Source organism: Nerophis lumbriciformis, linkage group LG22 (genome assembly GCF_033978685.3).
Source record: "Nerophis lumbriciformis linkage group LG22, RoL_Nlum_v2.1, whole genome shotgun sequence".
In the NCBI taxonomy this organism is placed as follows: domain Eukaryota; kingdom Metazoa; phylum Chordata; class Actinopteri; order Syngnathiformes; family Syngnathidae; genus Nerophis; species Nerophis lumbriciformis.
In genome coordinates this window covers 41399959-41416037 of record NC_084569.2, presented here as the reverse complement: position 1 = coordinate 41416037, position 16079 = coordinate 41399959, and the positions used below count along the sequence as shown (strand labels likewise).

Here is a 16079-nt window from a genome sequence, read left to right as displayed (position 1 = left end):
TACATGTATGGATATACATGTGTATATACATGTATGGATATACATGTGTATATACATGTATGGATATACATATGTATATACATGTATGGATATACGTATGTATATACATTTATGTATATACATATGTATATACATGTATGCATGTATATCCATGTATATACATACATACATACATGTAGGGCTGCAACAACTAATTGATTAAAATAGATTATAAAATAGTTGCAGATTAATTTAGTCATCGATTCGTTGGATCTATGCTACACGCATAGGCTACCTTTTTATTTTTTATAAACTGCAACATTTACAAACAGCGGAAGAAACAATAATCAAAATAAGTATGTTGCCAGTATGCTGTTTTCCCCCCAATAAAATACTGGAAAGGATAGAAATGTAGTTATCCCATTATTAATTAATTCAATTCATCTATTATCAAATTAGTTGTTAGTTGCAGTCCTACATACATGTATATATACACACACACGTGTATATATATATATATACACGTATGTGTGCATATACATACACACATATATATATATATATATATATATACATACACACACACACACATACATACATATATATTTACACACACACTCATTTGTATCTGTTGATACAAATGTATGCTGCCTTGAATCAATTTGAAATAAAACCTTTGCTGCCACCTGGTGGCCAAGAAGGAGTAATGTGTTACAAAATGCTCCAATAAAAAAAAAAAACAGTTGAAGTCTGTTTTTGTATGTTTTATTGAAAGATCATGCAGTGCACTTCCATGGTGGGAGGTAACATCAGTTTCAAGGATACACAAGAGACAGTACTCAGTACAAAAACATAACTAAACATGAAGGAATGTAACAAATTAAATAGCAGTAAGTGGCAGGGGAAAAAGGTGCAACACTAATAGTTTGCACTGCAGATCTTAAAAGTAGTTTGTTACCCTGTCGAGTAAATACAAAAACAACCTAGACGTGGGAACTTAAAATGTCAAAAAAGCAATAAATTACTTGCGTTTACTGGGGGAACTGAGGTGGCATAGCGTAGGACACCAGGGGGGGAGGAGCCTGTGCTGGGGGGAAAGAGAACTGGTTGCCGTTCTGCTGGCCCTGGAAGTTGTTCTGAGGGGGAAAGGCGGCTGCCTGGTTGTTGAAGGACTGTCCGTTGTTGCCGTTGTAGCTCCCCCCGCTGAAGCCGTTGCTGCTGCCACCACCACTATTGTTGTTGTTGTTGGCGCCGTAGCCTCCATTTTGAGTGTTTGTGTTGAATGACTTGCTTGGTCCGTTGTCAAAGCCTCGACCGCCGTCCCTGTCCCGATAACTGCCATAATCTCTCCTTCCTGAAGAATACCTATCCCGGCGGTCAAAGTCACCACCTCTCCCTCCCCTTGAACGACCTGCGGGGGCAAGGGACAGACACGTTGGATTGTTTTGAGGCATGTAACATCCACCGAAAGAAGCATCCATGGTCTGTTTAACAAGCAGCAGAGAAATAAAATGGCTGCCGTTGACAGCGCAGTTTCTGTATCTCACCAATTTGATTTACCTCCTCTGACTTCCGCCATTTGGAGGAGCTTGGGGTTGATGGCCTGGTTGGCCTCGCGGAGCACAGAGACGAGGTCGCTGGCCTGCCTCATGTTGTTGGGGGTGAAGAAGGTGTACGCCGTGCCCGTCTTTTGGCTACGGGCCGTCCGGCCGATGCGGTGGATATAGTCCTCAGAGTTGTTGGGGTAGTCAAAGTTGATGACAAATTTCACGTCCTCAACATCTGCAAGATTGTGTTGCGGTGTGGCAAAAAGGAAAAGGAGGACAGCACACAAAAGACGTGCGCCGGCGCCACCACAACAACCAGATCAGACACAGCAGTGTTAGTAGCATCGTGGTGCGACACAAGTCCACGAGTCAAATGGCGTTAGACTACGGTGGGAAGAGAGAAACGATGCACACTCCATAGGCTTTAATCGAGGGATTGAGGAGGTGTGGGGGGGGAATAAAAGAAAACTCTCCAGGCCTTGGCTGAAGCACCATCAAGTCTTCCCTGGTTGGAGTATGCATTGACTAGTCCTTTCCCATGGCAGTCATTACACTAAGGCTAAGACTTTGGTAGGACGCCTACACCCCGGCGGCAAGATTATCCCAGTGATCAAAGTCTCTCGTTGGCAGGTCTCGACATGACTTTGTAACGCAGGCGAGGGAGGAGTGTGAGCTTGGATTTTTGCCCACGGGTGTCCAACTAGCATGTCCACTGTCACCAAAAGCGCCAGTAGCCATGTTATTGCAGAGGTGAGATTCCAATCGATCTTACAAGCTGCTCATCCGACAGAAGTTGAACTGCAACAGCGACGCCACCCATGCTTTACAACACGTCTGCGCAACCAAAAGCACCTTTGGAACAGTTACAGAGCCTGGGTGTGTGACGCAGTCCAAACCGTTGCCAGAGAACAGGCGAGTGTGTAGCACACCCCCACTTTTAGATAGGCCAGCGCGATATGCTGCACTCGGACCTTGTCACCTCTGTTTATGAGCACAACTGGGAGACCCGTGCCTCGCCAGTCAGGACACCTCCAAGAATCCTCCTTCCCCCTCTGGAGACCTGGGCTTGTCATGCCAAGGCCCTGCCATACCGACTGCTCCTTTGGGTAAGGGGAGAGACTCGGAAAGAAGCACAAGAGTTAAAGAAAGCAAATACTTTCTTTCTGAAACATTTCAGACACTTCAGGGAGGATACTGACCTAGACCTCTGGAGGCAACATCTGTAGCGATGAGAATGGGAGCCTTGCCGTATTTAAACTCTGAAACATTGGGACAAAGACATTAGGATCTATTCAACCAAATGAGTCAAGAAATGCCAACTCACCATTAAGAACCCAATCTCTTTCCTGCTGACTCTTATCTCCATGGATACCCATAGCTGGCCATCTACAAAGTTTAAAGTCATGAATGTATGTTCATGTATTAGGGACAGTCATAACTTACCCATCCCGCCTCATCCTCCTGGTGAGGTCATCACATCGCCTCTTGGTCTCTACAAAGATGATGGTCTTGTTCTCCTTCTCACTCATGATTTCTTCCAGCAGGCGAATTAGTCTTTCACAACAAAAACACAAAGTTATTTACATGGTTTGCTTGAGGACCATCTTTAGGAACACAAAAAAGTACTCACTTGTTTTCTTTCTCGCCATCGTTGCACACATCAACAATTTGCAGGATGTTGTGGTTGGCGCTCAGTTGCAGAGCCCCGACGTTGATCTGCACGTAGTCTTTGAGGAAGTCCTCAGCCAGCTGACGCACCTCTTTGGGCCAAGTGGCGCTCCACATAAGTGTCTGACGGTCAGGCTGTGTATATATACACACACAAATGTAAGACTTAATTGGGGCTCAGATGAATGTCTAGTAGTGAATTAAAGAAACATTTACTCTGATTTGGTCCACAATCTTCCTGATCTGAGGTTCAAAGCCCATGTCCAGCATTCTGTCAGCCTCGTCCAACACCAAGTAAGTGCAGCGACGCAAATTTGTCTTTCCGGCTTCAAGGAAGTCAATGAGCCGGCCTGGAGTTGCGATACAAATCTCCACACCTTTGAAGGAAAAACATTTTAAAAGATTACATTTCAACACCAGAAATCATGACCAATCAGCAGTCATGCCCTTACCTCTTTCAAGATCACGAATCTGTGGCCCCTTGGGTGCACCACCGTAGATACAGGTGGTCTTGAGGCGAGAAGCTCTGCCGTACTCCGCAGCCACTTGTTGCACCTGCTGTGCCAGCTCACGCGTCGGGGCAAGCACCAAGCACTGGCAACGCAAATATGGTAAGTTCATCTTTAATATGCAAATCACATCGAAATCATGATACTTATTCCCATTTCAAATACCGTATTTTCCGCACCACTAGCCGCACCTAAAAACCACAAATGTACTCAAAAGCTGACAGTGCAGCTTTTAACCCGGTGCGCTTTATATATGGATTAATATTAAGATTCATTTTCATAAAGTTTCGGTCTCGCAACTACGGTAAACAGCCGCCATCTTTTTTCCCCGTAGAACAGGAAGCGCTTCTTCTACGCAAGCAACCGCCAAGGTAAGCACACGCCCCCATAGAACAGGAAGCGCTTCTTCTTCTACTGTAAGCAACCACCCGCCCGCGTAGAAGAAGAAAAAGCGCGCGGATATTATCATTTCCTTTGTGTGTTTACATCTGTAAAGACCACAAAATGGCTCCTACTAAGCGACAGGGATCCGGTTCATGAAAAGACGCAATCTCTCCATCCGCACACGGACTACTATTTCACAGCAACTGATATTCCTGTGAACCGCACTGTGGATACAACGGGAGCACGTACGGTGAATATTCGCACCACAGGGAATGAGAAGTCATCCTTCACTGTGGTTCTAGCTTGCCACGCTAATGGCCAGAAACTTCCACCCATGGTGATATTCAAAAGGAAGACCTTGCCAAAAGAGACCTTTCCAGCCGGCGTCATCATAAAAGCTAACTCGAAGGGATGGATGAAGAAAAGATGAGCGAGTGGTTAAGGTAAGTTTACGCGAAGAGGCCGGGTGGCTTTTTTCACGCAGCTCCGTCCATGTTGATATACGACTCCGTGCGCACCCACATCACGCTGGTTTTTAATATATTATTAAAGTTTGACTGACCTATCTGACTGTTTTTTTGACATTCCTTTAGCACAGTTAGATGCGGCTTATAACACGGGGCGTCTTATAGGTGGACAAAGTTTTGAAATATGCCGTTCATTGAAGGCGCGGCTTATAACCCAGGGTGCCTTATGGTGCGGAAAATACGGTACCTTGAAGGTAGACAAGCGCTATACAAGTATAACCCATTTATCATTTATTTATCAAAGCTATTTTTTTTAAAAGACAATGTGCAATTACAAGAGGACCCATTTTGAAAAAAGGACTTCATCTACCAGATATATTGCGTGAATACGTTTAAGGGTCACATCACTAATTGGTATCCACAAAACAGTACTGGGCTGCAACTGCTATGGCCAAACTCATCTGAGCAAAATGGTTCTGATCATTGTCAGAAATCTGAAAACCAGTGAAGACTATAATTTCTCAAAATTGAATTTGAAGAACCATATCAGTTTGTGTTTGCTAATCTAACCAATCAGATTTAGGGGTTGAGGTCTGCTCAGATGTTTACTGTTTGATGTCAAGACAATATTACATTTTGAATTAGTAGCTTGTGGTCATGGATGTAACAATATACTTCATATGATTAGTTACCACAGCATTGTTGGATGTGCTCACAAACTATATACAGTGAAATCTTTGAACATTTTATTTGTAGAAATGATACAATATATTTCTAGGACAGAAGAATTAAATATTGTCCTGCTTAGAGCCTTTTTGCTAGTGTTCAAATGGATTTAGCCCCTAATTTGTAAAGGTTTATCGTTATTATATATAAAAAGGCAAACCATCTGATTTATACAACATCATTCAATATAACGCAAGGAAAAATTAATGTAAAACATTTGTATGCACGTACAACACCTAAGACTTTAGCAAATCAGTATGTGGAATTAAATGGAACAGATTAAGCAAAGAAATAAAAGAATTAAGATAATTTAAAAGACACTGTTCAAACTACTAGTGTTCACAAAGTACATTTAGCATAAATATATTGAACCTTTAAGAAAATAGTCAAGATTATTGATGTATTGGTGTACTTATGGTATATTTATTCAATCACTTCTGTTACAGAGAACAAAGAAATGGGATAAAACTGCTTTGAAAATGGGCAGGATTAATAAATAAACTCTTCTCCCTACTCCTTTTAGGACATGCTGTATTGAAACGACTGGAAATATGTCATGCTTCCAATGCAATTAAGTAAAAAAAAAAACAGAACTGGTTCAGTTTATTTCGAACATGCATACAATACAATGTAATGCATCACATATTCCTAATTGTTTCAATACATCATGTCCGAAAAGGAGTAGGAACAGTCACAGAACAGTGAATAAATAAGTAATATACATAGTAAGTAAACAATTACATAAATTATCTTTATCTAAAAAAATTAGAAAGGTTGAATATGTTTCATCATAATTGTTCTGTGTACTTTGTAAACAGTTTCTTAAACTGATATTGGTGCTTTGTTGGATTTCTTTGGTTAATCCATTCCATAATTTAATTCTACATACTGATATGCTCAAAGACTCTAAGTGTTGTACGGGCAGACAAATGTTTTTATTTACATTTTCCTTTCAGGTTATATTTCTCCGAGCACAAATCGATTGCTCTGTTCTAAGCGCACAGCTTGTAGGTTCAATGTGCAAATTTAAATATCTATGGTCCGCCGAGAGCAATGTGTCCAGATAAGTTTGGATGGGGGTATGTTGTAATGTTATGTAAATGTTAACATTTAAGCTAGATAGCCAGCTCGTTTCTCCTGTAAATGAGCACTTTCAGCTAACCAGCACAAAGCGGTTATCAATTACAGCAGTTAGTTACTTGTGATAAAAACCGGCGGTGTAAAATACTTACAATAGGTCCGTCGCCACGCTCCAAGAAAGGCTGATGGTTGATGTGAACAATAGCAGGCAACAAATACTGTGAAAAGAATGTACAAAATGTAATCAGAAATGTAAAAACCCAAGTCATGGTTTTATCGAACCATTTTCTTCAGTTACATACCGAGAGGGTTTTGCCAGAGCCGGTTTGTGCAATGCCAACCATGTCATTGCCACTCAATGCTAAAGGCCAGCCCTGAGCCTGAATGGGGGTCGGTTCAGTCCAGTTTTGCTTGTTGATCACATCCATGACATATGCTGGTGAGGGGAGAAATAGACACATCAGTACAAAGATCCATTTTAAAAATGCTTATAAAGATAACTTCCGTCAACTTACATGGAAAGCTTGCCTCATGGAAATTTACAATGGGATTTGGGCAGTTCCTTCCTTTCACGGTGATAGTCTTCACCCTCCTGTAGTTCTCCACTTCTTGCTACAATAAAGGAATCGGTAGTGTAAGTTTCGATGCGGGTGATGATGTAACTGCAACATGTGCACAACGTGTTGCATAACACCACATGCTCATGCTTTTTTTTCCTCTGGGTGCATGTTACATAAGGTGCAACATGCATGTTACATAAGGTGCAACATGCATGTTACATAAGGTGCAGGTAACATCAATGTCCTTGTATCTAACCATCACAGTCTTTACAGGGTAATAACCATGAATGATTTTAAAAAAGATCTCTTTGACTTTGTTGGTAAGTAAATACCTGTTAGGAAGGGATCACGTTTTGACCCAGCAGATGTCATTCACAACTATATTCCAGAACGCAATTACATAAGAGAGACACACAATCATTTTGGAATAAGCTGCGGATTTTTCTGTTATTTTCCTGATCAAAGACTTGTCCTTTACATCTCAAAAACAAAAAGTATTATATTGGGGACTAGGCAAGGGTTATCTTGTGACCCAAAGTTGGATCTGAGGCTAGGTATTTCAACAGGTCAGAAGTGCCAAGCTCCTTAAAGTGATGCTGGACTGCACTCTATCCTGGTCAAATCATATCAGTGATATCGTTACAAAGATGGGAAGGGCTGTTGGTATTTCCAGGAAATGTGCTGCTTTTGTTGATCCACCTTTTCTTTGTCAGATTGTTAAGAGTTTAGTCTTGTGTCATCTTGACTATTGTTCTACAGTCTGGGCGTCTGCTGCAAGTGGTGAGATCAGTAAGCTCCAGATTGTCCAGAATAGGGCAGCAAGGCTGGTTCACTAAGAACCAATGTGAACCAAATGCATGCTTCTCTTTCCTGGCTAACAGTGCAGAACAGGTTGTCAGCTAACACTCTTATATTGTTCAAATCAGTAACCAGTAGTAAAACTCCTGCTTTTCTCATGGCCCAAATAGTTCACAGTAGCACTATACATTATCATAATACCAGGGCATCTAGTGAGGGGCATTTTGTACTCCCTCGTCCCAGGAAGAATGCTTTGCGGAAATCTTTTATTTATAGATCTTTATCGCTCTGGAATAACCTGCCTCAAATTCTCACTGGCATTGAAAGTAAACAGGTTTTTAAAAAGAAAGTACCGTATTTTTTGGACTATAAGTCGCACCGGCCAAAAATGCACAATAAAGAAAAAAAACATACGTCGCATTTTTGGGGAAATGTATTTGATAAAATCCAACAGCAAGAATAGACATTTGAGAGGCAATTTAAAATAAAGAATAGTGAACAACAGGCTGACTAAGTGTACGTTAAATGAGGCATAAATAACCAACTGGTATGTTAACGTAACATATTATGGTAAGAGTCATTCATATAGCTATAACATATAGAACATGCTATATGTTTACCAAACAATCTGTCATCCGCGATCGCTAAATCCGATGAAATCTTCCTCCTCGGTGTCGCTCCTGGTATGCGTCGCTAGCGTCCTTTTTTTCTGCTGCATATTTCACTACGTCCAGCTTGTAATCCGCGGTATCAGTTTTTATAAGTTACCGCCAATGGTGATGTGATCCATTTTAATAGCTCCGGCAGTAGCGTATAGCAGTTAGGATTCCAAAACCCACAATGCACTTCTGCCATGACCCGCCGAATTCTTATTGGTTGGCGTGTGAATGACGACTGCTGACACGCACGATGGCTGCCATTTGCTTCGTCGCTCGCACGAATGAGATAAATAATATTTGATATTTTACGGTAATGTGTTAATAATTTCACACATACCGTATTTTCCGCACTATTAGCCGCACCTAAAAACCACAAATTTACTCAAAAGCTGACAGTGCGGCTTATAACCCGGTGCGCTTTATATATGGATTAATATTAAGATTAATTTTCATAAAGTTTCGGTCTCGCAACTACGGTAAACAGCCGCCATCTTTTTTCCCCGTAGAAGAGGAAGTGCTTCTTCTTCTACGCAAGCAACCGCCAAGGTAAGCACCCGCCCCCATAGAACAGGAAGCGCTTCTTCTACTGTAAGCAACCACCCGCCCGCGTAGAAGAAGAAGCGCGCGGATATTACGTTTCATTTCCTTTGTGTGTTTACATCTGTAAAGACCACAAAATGGCTCCTACTAAGCGACAGGTTTCCGGTTCATGAAAAGACGCAATCTCTCCATCCGCACACGGACTACTATTTCACAGCAACTGCCTAAAGACTTTCAAGAAAAGCTGGCTACTTTCCGTGCATATTGTAAAAACAAGATAGCTGAAAAAAAGATCCGGCCAGAGAACATTATCAACATGGACGAGGTTCCACTGACTTTTGATATTCCTGTGAACCGCACTGTGGATACAACGGGAGCATGTACGGTGAATATTCGCACCACAGAGAATGAGAAGTCATCCTTCACTGTGGTTCTAGCTTGCCATGCTAATGGCCAGAAACTTCCACCCATGGTGATATTCAAAAGGAAGACCTTGCCAAAAGAGACCTTTCCAGCCGGCGTCATCATAAAAGCTAACTCGAAGGGATGGATGGATGAAGAAAAGATGAGCGAGTGGTTAAGGGAAGTTTACGCGAAGAGGCCGGGTGGCTTTTTTCACGCAGCTCCGTCCATGTTGATATACGACTCCATGCGCGCCCACATCACGCTGGTTTTTAATATATTATTAAAGTTTGACTGACCTATCTGACTGTTTTTTTGACATTCCTTTAGCGCAGTTAGATGCGGCTTATAACACGGGGCGGCTTATAGGTGGACAAAGTTTTGAAATATGCCGTTCATTGAAGGCGCGGCTTATAACCCAGGGCGGCTTATGGTGCGGAAAATACGGTAAGTCGCTCCGGAGTATACGTCGCACCCACGGCCAAACTGTGAAAAAAACATCGACTTATAGTCCGAAAAATACAGTAATATTTATCTGAGTCTTTAAATTAGTTTGCTCGTTTGGTTTTATATTGTGTAGTTATATTTATATGGTAATTATTATTCTGTGACTAAATTGTTTGCTTGTTTTCTTATTGATGCTTTTTATTTTTTTCCTGAATTGTATAGTTATAATTACATGCTTTTACTTGTAAATGTATTGAATTGTGGACCCCAGGAAGACTATTGGGTTGTTGAGGCAACCAGCTAATGGGGATCCTTAATAAAAATCAAAGCACATTTTCCCCACACCACATGCTCACGCTATACCCACCATGGGCCTCCTGGTGACGTCAGGGTGCTCCTGGTAGAAGTTCTTCTCGAACTTGGGCAACTCGTCCAGGTTCCAGTGCTTCTTCCGCAGGCGATCGCCGGGGTTGCCGAACTTTCCTCCCCCGCCGCCGCCGCCACCTCGGCCGCCGCCAAAGCGAGGAGGGCCGCCGCCATAGCTGAAACAAACGGTCGCTCAAATCAGACATTGGGTCAAAGTACGGAGGCTGGGACGTGTAAGTGAGTCATAGTTAATAGAAGTTGATGAGGTGTCATACACTTTCCCGCCAGTAGAGGAACAATAGACGCAGCCGGCATTTTGTATGCGCGATCAACCTTGTTGCCACATGGCGACCGGCCGGTTAGCTTGAAATGATAGCAACTCGTGCTATCGCTTAAACACGCCATTTGACTCGCACTTAACGTCGTAATAGTTATCTTGACAGCATTTCCGGTCTTTATCCGGGATATTTTAACGTTTAGCGTCGAGTAACGTCGAGCTAACAAAGCTAGCCTGAAGCTAACGGAGGCCGCACCAGGCCTGACTAGGCCTCCAGCCAAAATACACCAAGCTGCTTTTACCCAACTTAAAATTGCCAAGATTCGCAACAGTAAAAAAATAACACCAAGAATAAAAAACAAAAATTCAGCGTTTCTTCGAAATTTAAAGCGTATTTTTCCTGAGTCCTTATCTTGCTCGATGCCGGTCAGCCATTTTCCACAAGAAGGGGGGGGGACGTTAGATAAGTGACAAAATGTACTTACCCTCGGTCTCTGTCTCTACCGCGGTCTCTGTCGGAATATCCTGGCATGTTGCTTACTTGTTACGTTTAAATGATAAAAAAAGAGATAAATATGTTTCCCTGGCAGAAAGTTGACGTCGTTGCCGGTATCGTGCTGAAATGCCGGCGAGAAATAAAGGAGGTCCGGCTTATATAGTAGGCGGAAGTTCGACTTCCGCCGTATTCATCCGCGACTTGAGACTGCCGCGATATGTAATGGAAGACAAACGAAGCGGAGTTAAACGACGCGTTGGCGTCCTTCCAACAGCGTCAACATTTTTTTAACGTTCAAATATGTTCACCATAACAAATGTATAAATATATAGTCACGTCCCTATGTTTCGCCCCGTCGCTGTGTTCAGAACAGCAGCTGTGCGCGGAAGAATATGTTCCAGCCAGAAACCGGCAATGCGGCTTGTACGGTAAGTGACGTCATCAGGGCCAAGCTCAACGTGATCGCACGCGTTTCTTTCTTCACCAAATTGACATTCTTTTGCGAAATGAGGGTCATATTTATGCTTATATATCTAAATAAAGAACATCAATTATTATTTATATTGTGTATTTAATATTATACAAAAAACAAAAAATTAAACAAACTAAAAATATCTTACTAGCATGCTAACTAAACATGCATGAAGTCCTGGAAACAATTATTCTGAGGTATATACCCGTAAAAATAACTTTAAAAAAGCTAACATGCTAACAGTAAACGTGTTAAGTACCAAAAAAAGGATTCTGAGGTGTATACCTGTAAAATTAGCAAAAAAAAAGCTAACATGCTAACAGTAAGCCTGCGTCAAGTACCAACATAAATGATTCTGAGGTGTAAACCTGTAAAGTTAGGTAGCTAAGCTAACATGCTAACTAGCATGCTAACTAAATATACATCAAGTACTGGAAAAAATTATTCTGACCCGTAAAAATAACGTAGAAAAAGCTAACATGCTAACAGTAATTGTGTTAAGTACCAAAAAAAGGATTCTGAGGTGTATACCTGTAAAATTAGCTAAAAAAAGCTAACATGCTAACAGTAAGCCTGCGTCAAGTACCAACATAAATGATTCTGAGGTGTATACCTGTAAAGTTAGGTAGATAAGCTAACACGCTAACTAGCATGCTAACTAAACAGGCATCAAGTACTGGAAAAAATTATTCTGAGGTATATATCCATAAAAATAACTAAAAAAAAGCTAACATGCTAACAGTAAGCTTGCGTCAAGTACCAACATAAATGATTCTGAGGTGTATACCTGTAAAGTTAGGTAGATAAGCTAACACGCTAACTAGCATGCTAACTAAACATGCATCAAGTACTGGAAAAAATTATTCTGACCCGTAAAAATAAATTTAAAAAAACTAACATGCTAACAGTAAACGTGTCAAGTACCATAAAAAGGATTCTGAGGTGTATACCTGTAAAATTAGCTAAAAAAAAGCTAGCATGCTAACAGTAAGCCTGCATCAAGTACCAACATAAATGATTCTGAGGTGTATACCTGTAAAGTTAGGTAGATAAGCTAACACGCTAACTAGCATGCTAACTAAACATGCATCAAGTACTGAAAAAAATTATTCTGAGGTATATATCCATAAAAATAACTAAAAAAAAAGCTAACATGCTAACAGTAAGCTTGTGTCAAGTACCAACATAAATGATTATGAGGTGTAAACCTGTAAAGTTAGGTAGATAAGCTAACACGCTAACTAAACATGCATCAAGTACTGGAAAAAATTATTCTGACCCGTAAAAATAACTTAGAAAAAGCTAACATGCTAACAGTAAACGTGTTAAGTACCAAAAAAAGTATTCTGAGGTGTATACCTGTAAAATTAGCTAAAAAAAAAAGCAAACATGCTAACAGTAAGCCTGCATCAAGTACCAACATAAATGATTCTGAGGTTTATACCTGTAAAGTTAGGTAGATAAGCTAACACGCTAACTAGCATGCTAACTAAACATGCATCAAGTACTGAAAAAAGGTATATATCCATAAAAATAACTAAAAAAAAACTAACATGCTAACAGTAAGCTTGTGTCAAGTACCAACATAAATGATTCTGAGGTGTATACCTGTAAAGTTAGGTAAATAAGCTAACACGCTAACTAGCATGCTAACTAAACATGCATCAAGTACTGAAAAAAGGTATATATCCATAAAAATAACTTAAAAAAAACTAACAGTAAGCTTGTGTCAAGTACCAACATAAATTATTCTGAGGTGTATACCTGTAAAGTTAGGTAGATAAGCTAACACGCTAACTAGCATGCTAACTAAACATGCATCAAGTACTGAAAAAAATTATTCTGAGGTATATATCCATAAAAATAACTAAAAAAAAGCGAACATGCTAACAGTAAGCTTGTGTCAAGTACCAACATAAATGATTCTGAGGTGTATACCTGTAAAGTTAGGTAGATAAGCTAACACGCTAACTAGCATGCTAACTAAACATGCATCAAGAACTGGAAAAAATTATTCTGACCCGTAAAAATAACTTTAAAAAAGCTAACATGCTAACAGTAAATGTGTTATGTACCAAAAAAAAAGGATTCTGAGGTGTATACCTGGAAAGTTAGCGGGAAAAAAAGCTAAAGTGAGCCTGCTAACAGTAAGCTTGCGTCAAGTACCAACATAAATGATCAATACCTGTTTATGTTCATAGCTTGGAGATCAGAGCTGGCGTTTTATTGGCAAAGACAAAATAAACACGCCCGGATGAAAAGATGATGAACAATTCCATCGACTGCATTCCCCTCAAAATGCTACCTGAAAAGCAAAATGTCCCACAGACTTTTCTTCTGGTCTTTGATGGTAAAGAACTTTCCCCAGGTCTGACCCCAACTATTTGACAAGAACTGGATTGGGACAGCGATCAAATGGATTTAGTAGGGTACAATAAAAGCTGCTGAGAAGTCAAGTAAACAAAAGTTATGTTGAATTGTTCATTGGGGGAAAAAGGCAAGACTTATTTTGTAGAAGGCCTTCCATCGCTAGACGAAGGCAAGTTTAATTGGAACTAAAGACAGACAAATAGAAAAGGCTGGTGTTAACATATGTTAGATAATAGTGGAGTGGATCATGCTGTGACAAAAGTAAAAGTCATGATAGAAAAGTAGCAGTGAGCAGAGAAGTGACGTCCTCACCTCTCTAGTCAACGTTTGCTACGCTTCCTTTTCCGTCTTTGCAAATGTTAACAGTCTTTCCTTTTTTGTAGAAAACATTCATAGATCCACAATCAACGCTGGCAAACAAGACCACAACTGTGACCAAAGTGTTGACACGACTCGGGAAAGTAGAAAATGTCCCCTGAGAATGTGGCCAGGAAGAAGTCTTAGAAAGCACAAACACGTCATCACATGTACGAGTGCTGAAGAAAACTTAACATTTTAGCACCACACCCTTTCAAGGTCGGAAGGAACTTTGGAAATCATTCAATTCACAATTGTGGAGTGGAGAGTTCAAAACAAAAAGAGCCAGAGAAAATCGTTCAAATTCATAATTTTGGAGTCGAGAGTGAAAAAACCCCCAAACATAAAACAAAACCCCGGAGACATTAATTAAAATTAATAATTGTGGATTTGAGAGTTAAAAAAAAAAAAAAAAAACACCCGGAAAAAATTATTTAAATTCATAATTGTGGAGTTAAGAGTGAAAAAACCAAAACAAACAAAAAAAAAAAACCGCAGAAAATAATAAAAATTCTGATTTGTGGAGTCGAGAGTTTAAAAACAAAACAAAACCCGGAGATAATTAAAATTCATAATCGTGGAGTCAAGAGTAAAAAAAACCTGGAGAAACATCATTAAAATTCATAATTGTGGAGTCGAGAGTTTAAAAAAAAAACTGAGAAAATAATTTAAAAAAAATAATTTGGGAGTAAAGAGTGAAAAAAAAACAAAAAAAAAACAGATTCATAATTGTGGAGTCAAGAGTGAAAAAAAAAAAAAGAAAACTCGAAGAAAATAATGAAAATTAATAATTGTGGATTTGAGAGTAAAAAAAAAAAAAAAACACCCGTAAAAAATTATTTAAATTCATAATTGTGGAGTTGAGAGTGAAAAAACCAAAACAAACAAAAAAAAAAAACGCAGAAAATAATAAAAATTCTGAATTGTGGAGTCGAGAGTTTAAAAACAAAACAAAACCCGGAGATAATTAAAATTCTTAATCATGGAGTTAAGAGTAAAAAAAACCTGGAGAAAAATCATTAAAATTCATTATTGTGGAGTCAAGAGTTAAAAAAAAAAACCAACTGAGAAAATAATTAAAAATAATAATTTGGGAGTAAAGAGTGAAAAAACAAAAAAAACAAAACAGATTCATAATTGTGGAGTCAAGAGTGAAAAAAAAAAAAAAGAAAACTCGAAGAGAAGAAAATAATGAAAATTAATAATTGTGGATTTGAGAGTTAAAAAACACCCAAAACTACCCGGAGAAAATCATTTCAATTCATAATTGTGGAGTTGAGAGTGAAAAAAACCCAAAAAACAATACAAAGAAAACCCAGGAGAAAATCATCAAAAAAATCATAATTGTAGAGTCGAGAGTTAAAAAAAACAACCAAAAAACCTGGAGAAAATAATTCAAATTCATTATTTTGGAGTCAAGAGTTAAAAACAAAAAACAAAACCCGGAGAAAGTTATTAAAATTAATAATTGTGGAGTCAAGAGTGAAAAACAAACAAAAAGAAAATCCGGAGAAAATAATTAAAATTAATAATTGTGGATTTGAGATTAAAAAAATAAATAAAATAAAAATGCCTGGAGAAAATCATTGCAGTTCATAATTGTGGAGTTGAGAGTGAAAAAAAAAAACAAAAAAAAAAACAACACAAAGAAAACCCCAGAGAAAATCATAATTGTAGAGTCGAGAGTTTAAAAATAAACAAAAAAACCTGGAGATAATAATTAAAATTCATAATTGTGGAGTTAAGAGTGAAAAAACAAACAAAAAAACCCAGCAGAAAATAATTAAAATTCAGAATTGTGGAGTCGAGTGTAAAAAACCAAAAAAAAAAACCTGGAGATAATTAAAATTCATAATCGTGGAGTCAAGAGTGAAAAAAAACCCCAAAACCCAGAGAACATCATTCAAATTCATTATTGTGGAGTCTAGAGTAAAAAAAAACAACACAAAAAACCCAGAAAAAATAATTTAAAAAA

At 39.2% G+C, this 16079-nt stretch overlaps 2 protein-coding genes across 3 annotated transcripts in view; both read right to left on the bottom strand.

The window, feature by feature from the left end:
- Positions 1–728: 728 nt before the first annotated feature.
- On the bottom strand, positions 729–11061 carry ddx5 (DEAD (Asp-Glu-Ala-Asp) box helicase 5). 2 transcript variants are annotated; one of them, XM_061973874.2, is made up of 13 exons: positions 10895–11061; positions 10134–10308; positions 6876–6972; positions 6663–6796; positions 6513–6578; positions 3647–3788; positions 3411–3571; positions 3157–3329; positions 2970–3080; positions 2851–2912; positions 2726–2785; positions 1540–1761; positions 729–1390 (listed from the first exon to the last, which is right to left on the bottom strand). In XM_061973874.2, the coding sequence occupies exons 1-13, from the start codon at positions 10939–10941 to the stop codon at positions 1011–1013; spliced, it is 1830 nt and encodes a 609-aa protein (XP_061829858.2). In that variant the 5' UTR covers positions 10942–11061; the 3' UTR covers positions 729–1010. The 2 variants fall into 2 exon arrangements, with proteins under 2 accessions (XP_061829858.2, XP_061829859.1); XM_061973875.2 differs by having other exon boundaries at positions 1218–1390; positions 1527–1761.
- A 3856-nt stretch (positions 11062–14917) lies between these two features.
- The window catches only part of smurf2 (SMAD specific E3 ubiquitin protein ligase 2), a 203916-nt gene continuing 202754 nt past the window's right edge, over positions 14918–16079 (bottom strand). Inside the window, exon 19 of the mRNA XM_061973879.2 lies at positions 14918–16079. This exon is cut by the window's right edge and continues 943 nt beyond it. The gene's annotated coding sequence lies outside the window, so the exon portion shown is untranslated.

Coding starts and splice junctions, on each gene's coding strand:
- ddx5 (XM_061973874.2), bottom strand. CDS start 10,941: ATGCCAGGATATTCCGACAGAGACCGCGGTAGAGACAGAGACCGAGG. Junction 3,789..6,512: donor AGCGTGGCGACGGACCTATT/GTAAGTATTTTA, acceptor TTGCGTTGCCAG/TGCTTGGTGCTTGCCCCGAC. Junction 1,391..1,539: donor AATGGCGGAAGTCAGAGGAG/GTAAATCAAATT, acceptor TTGCCCCCGCAG/GTCGTTCAAGGGGAGGGAGA.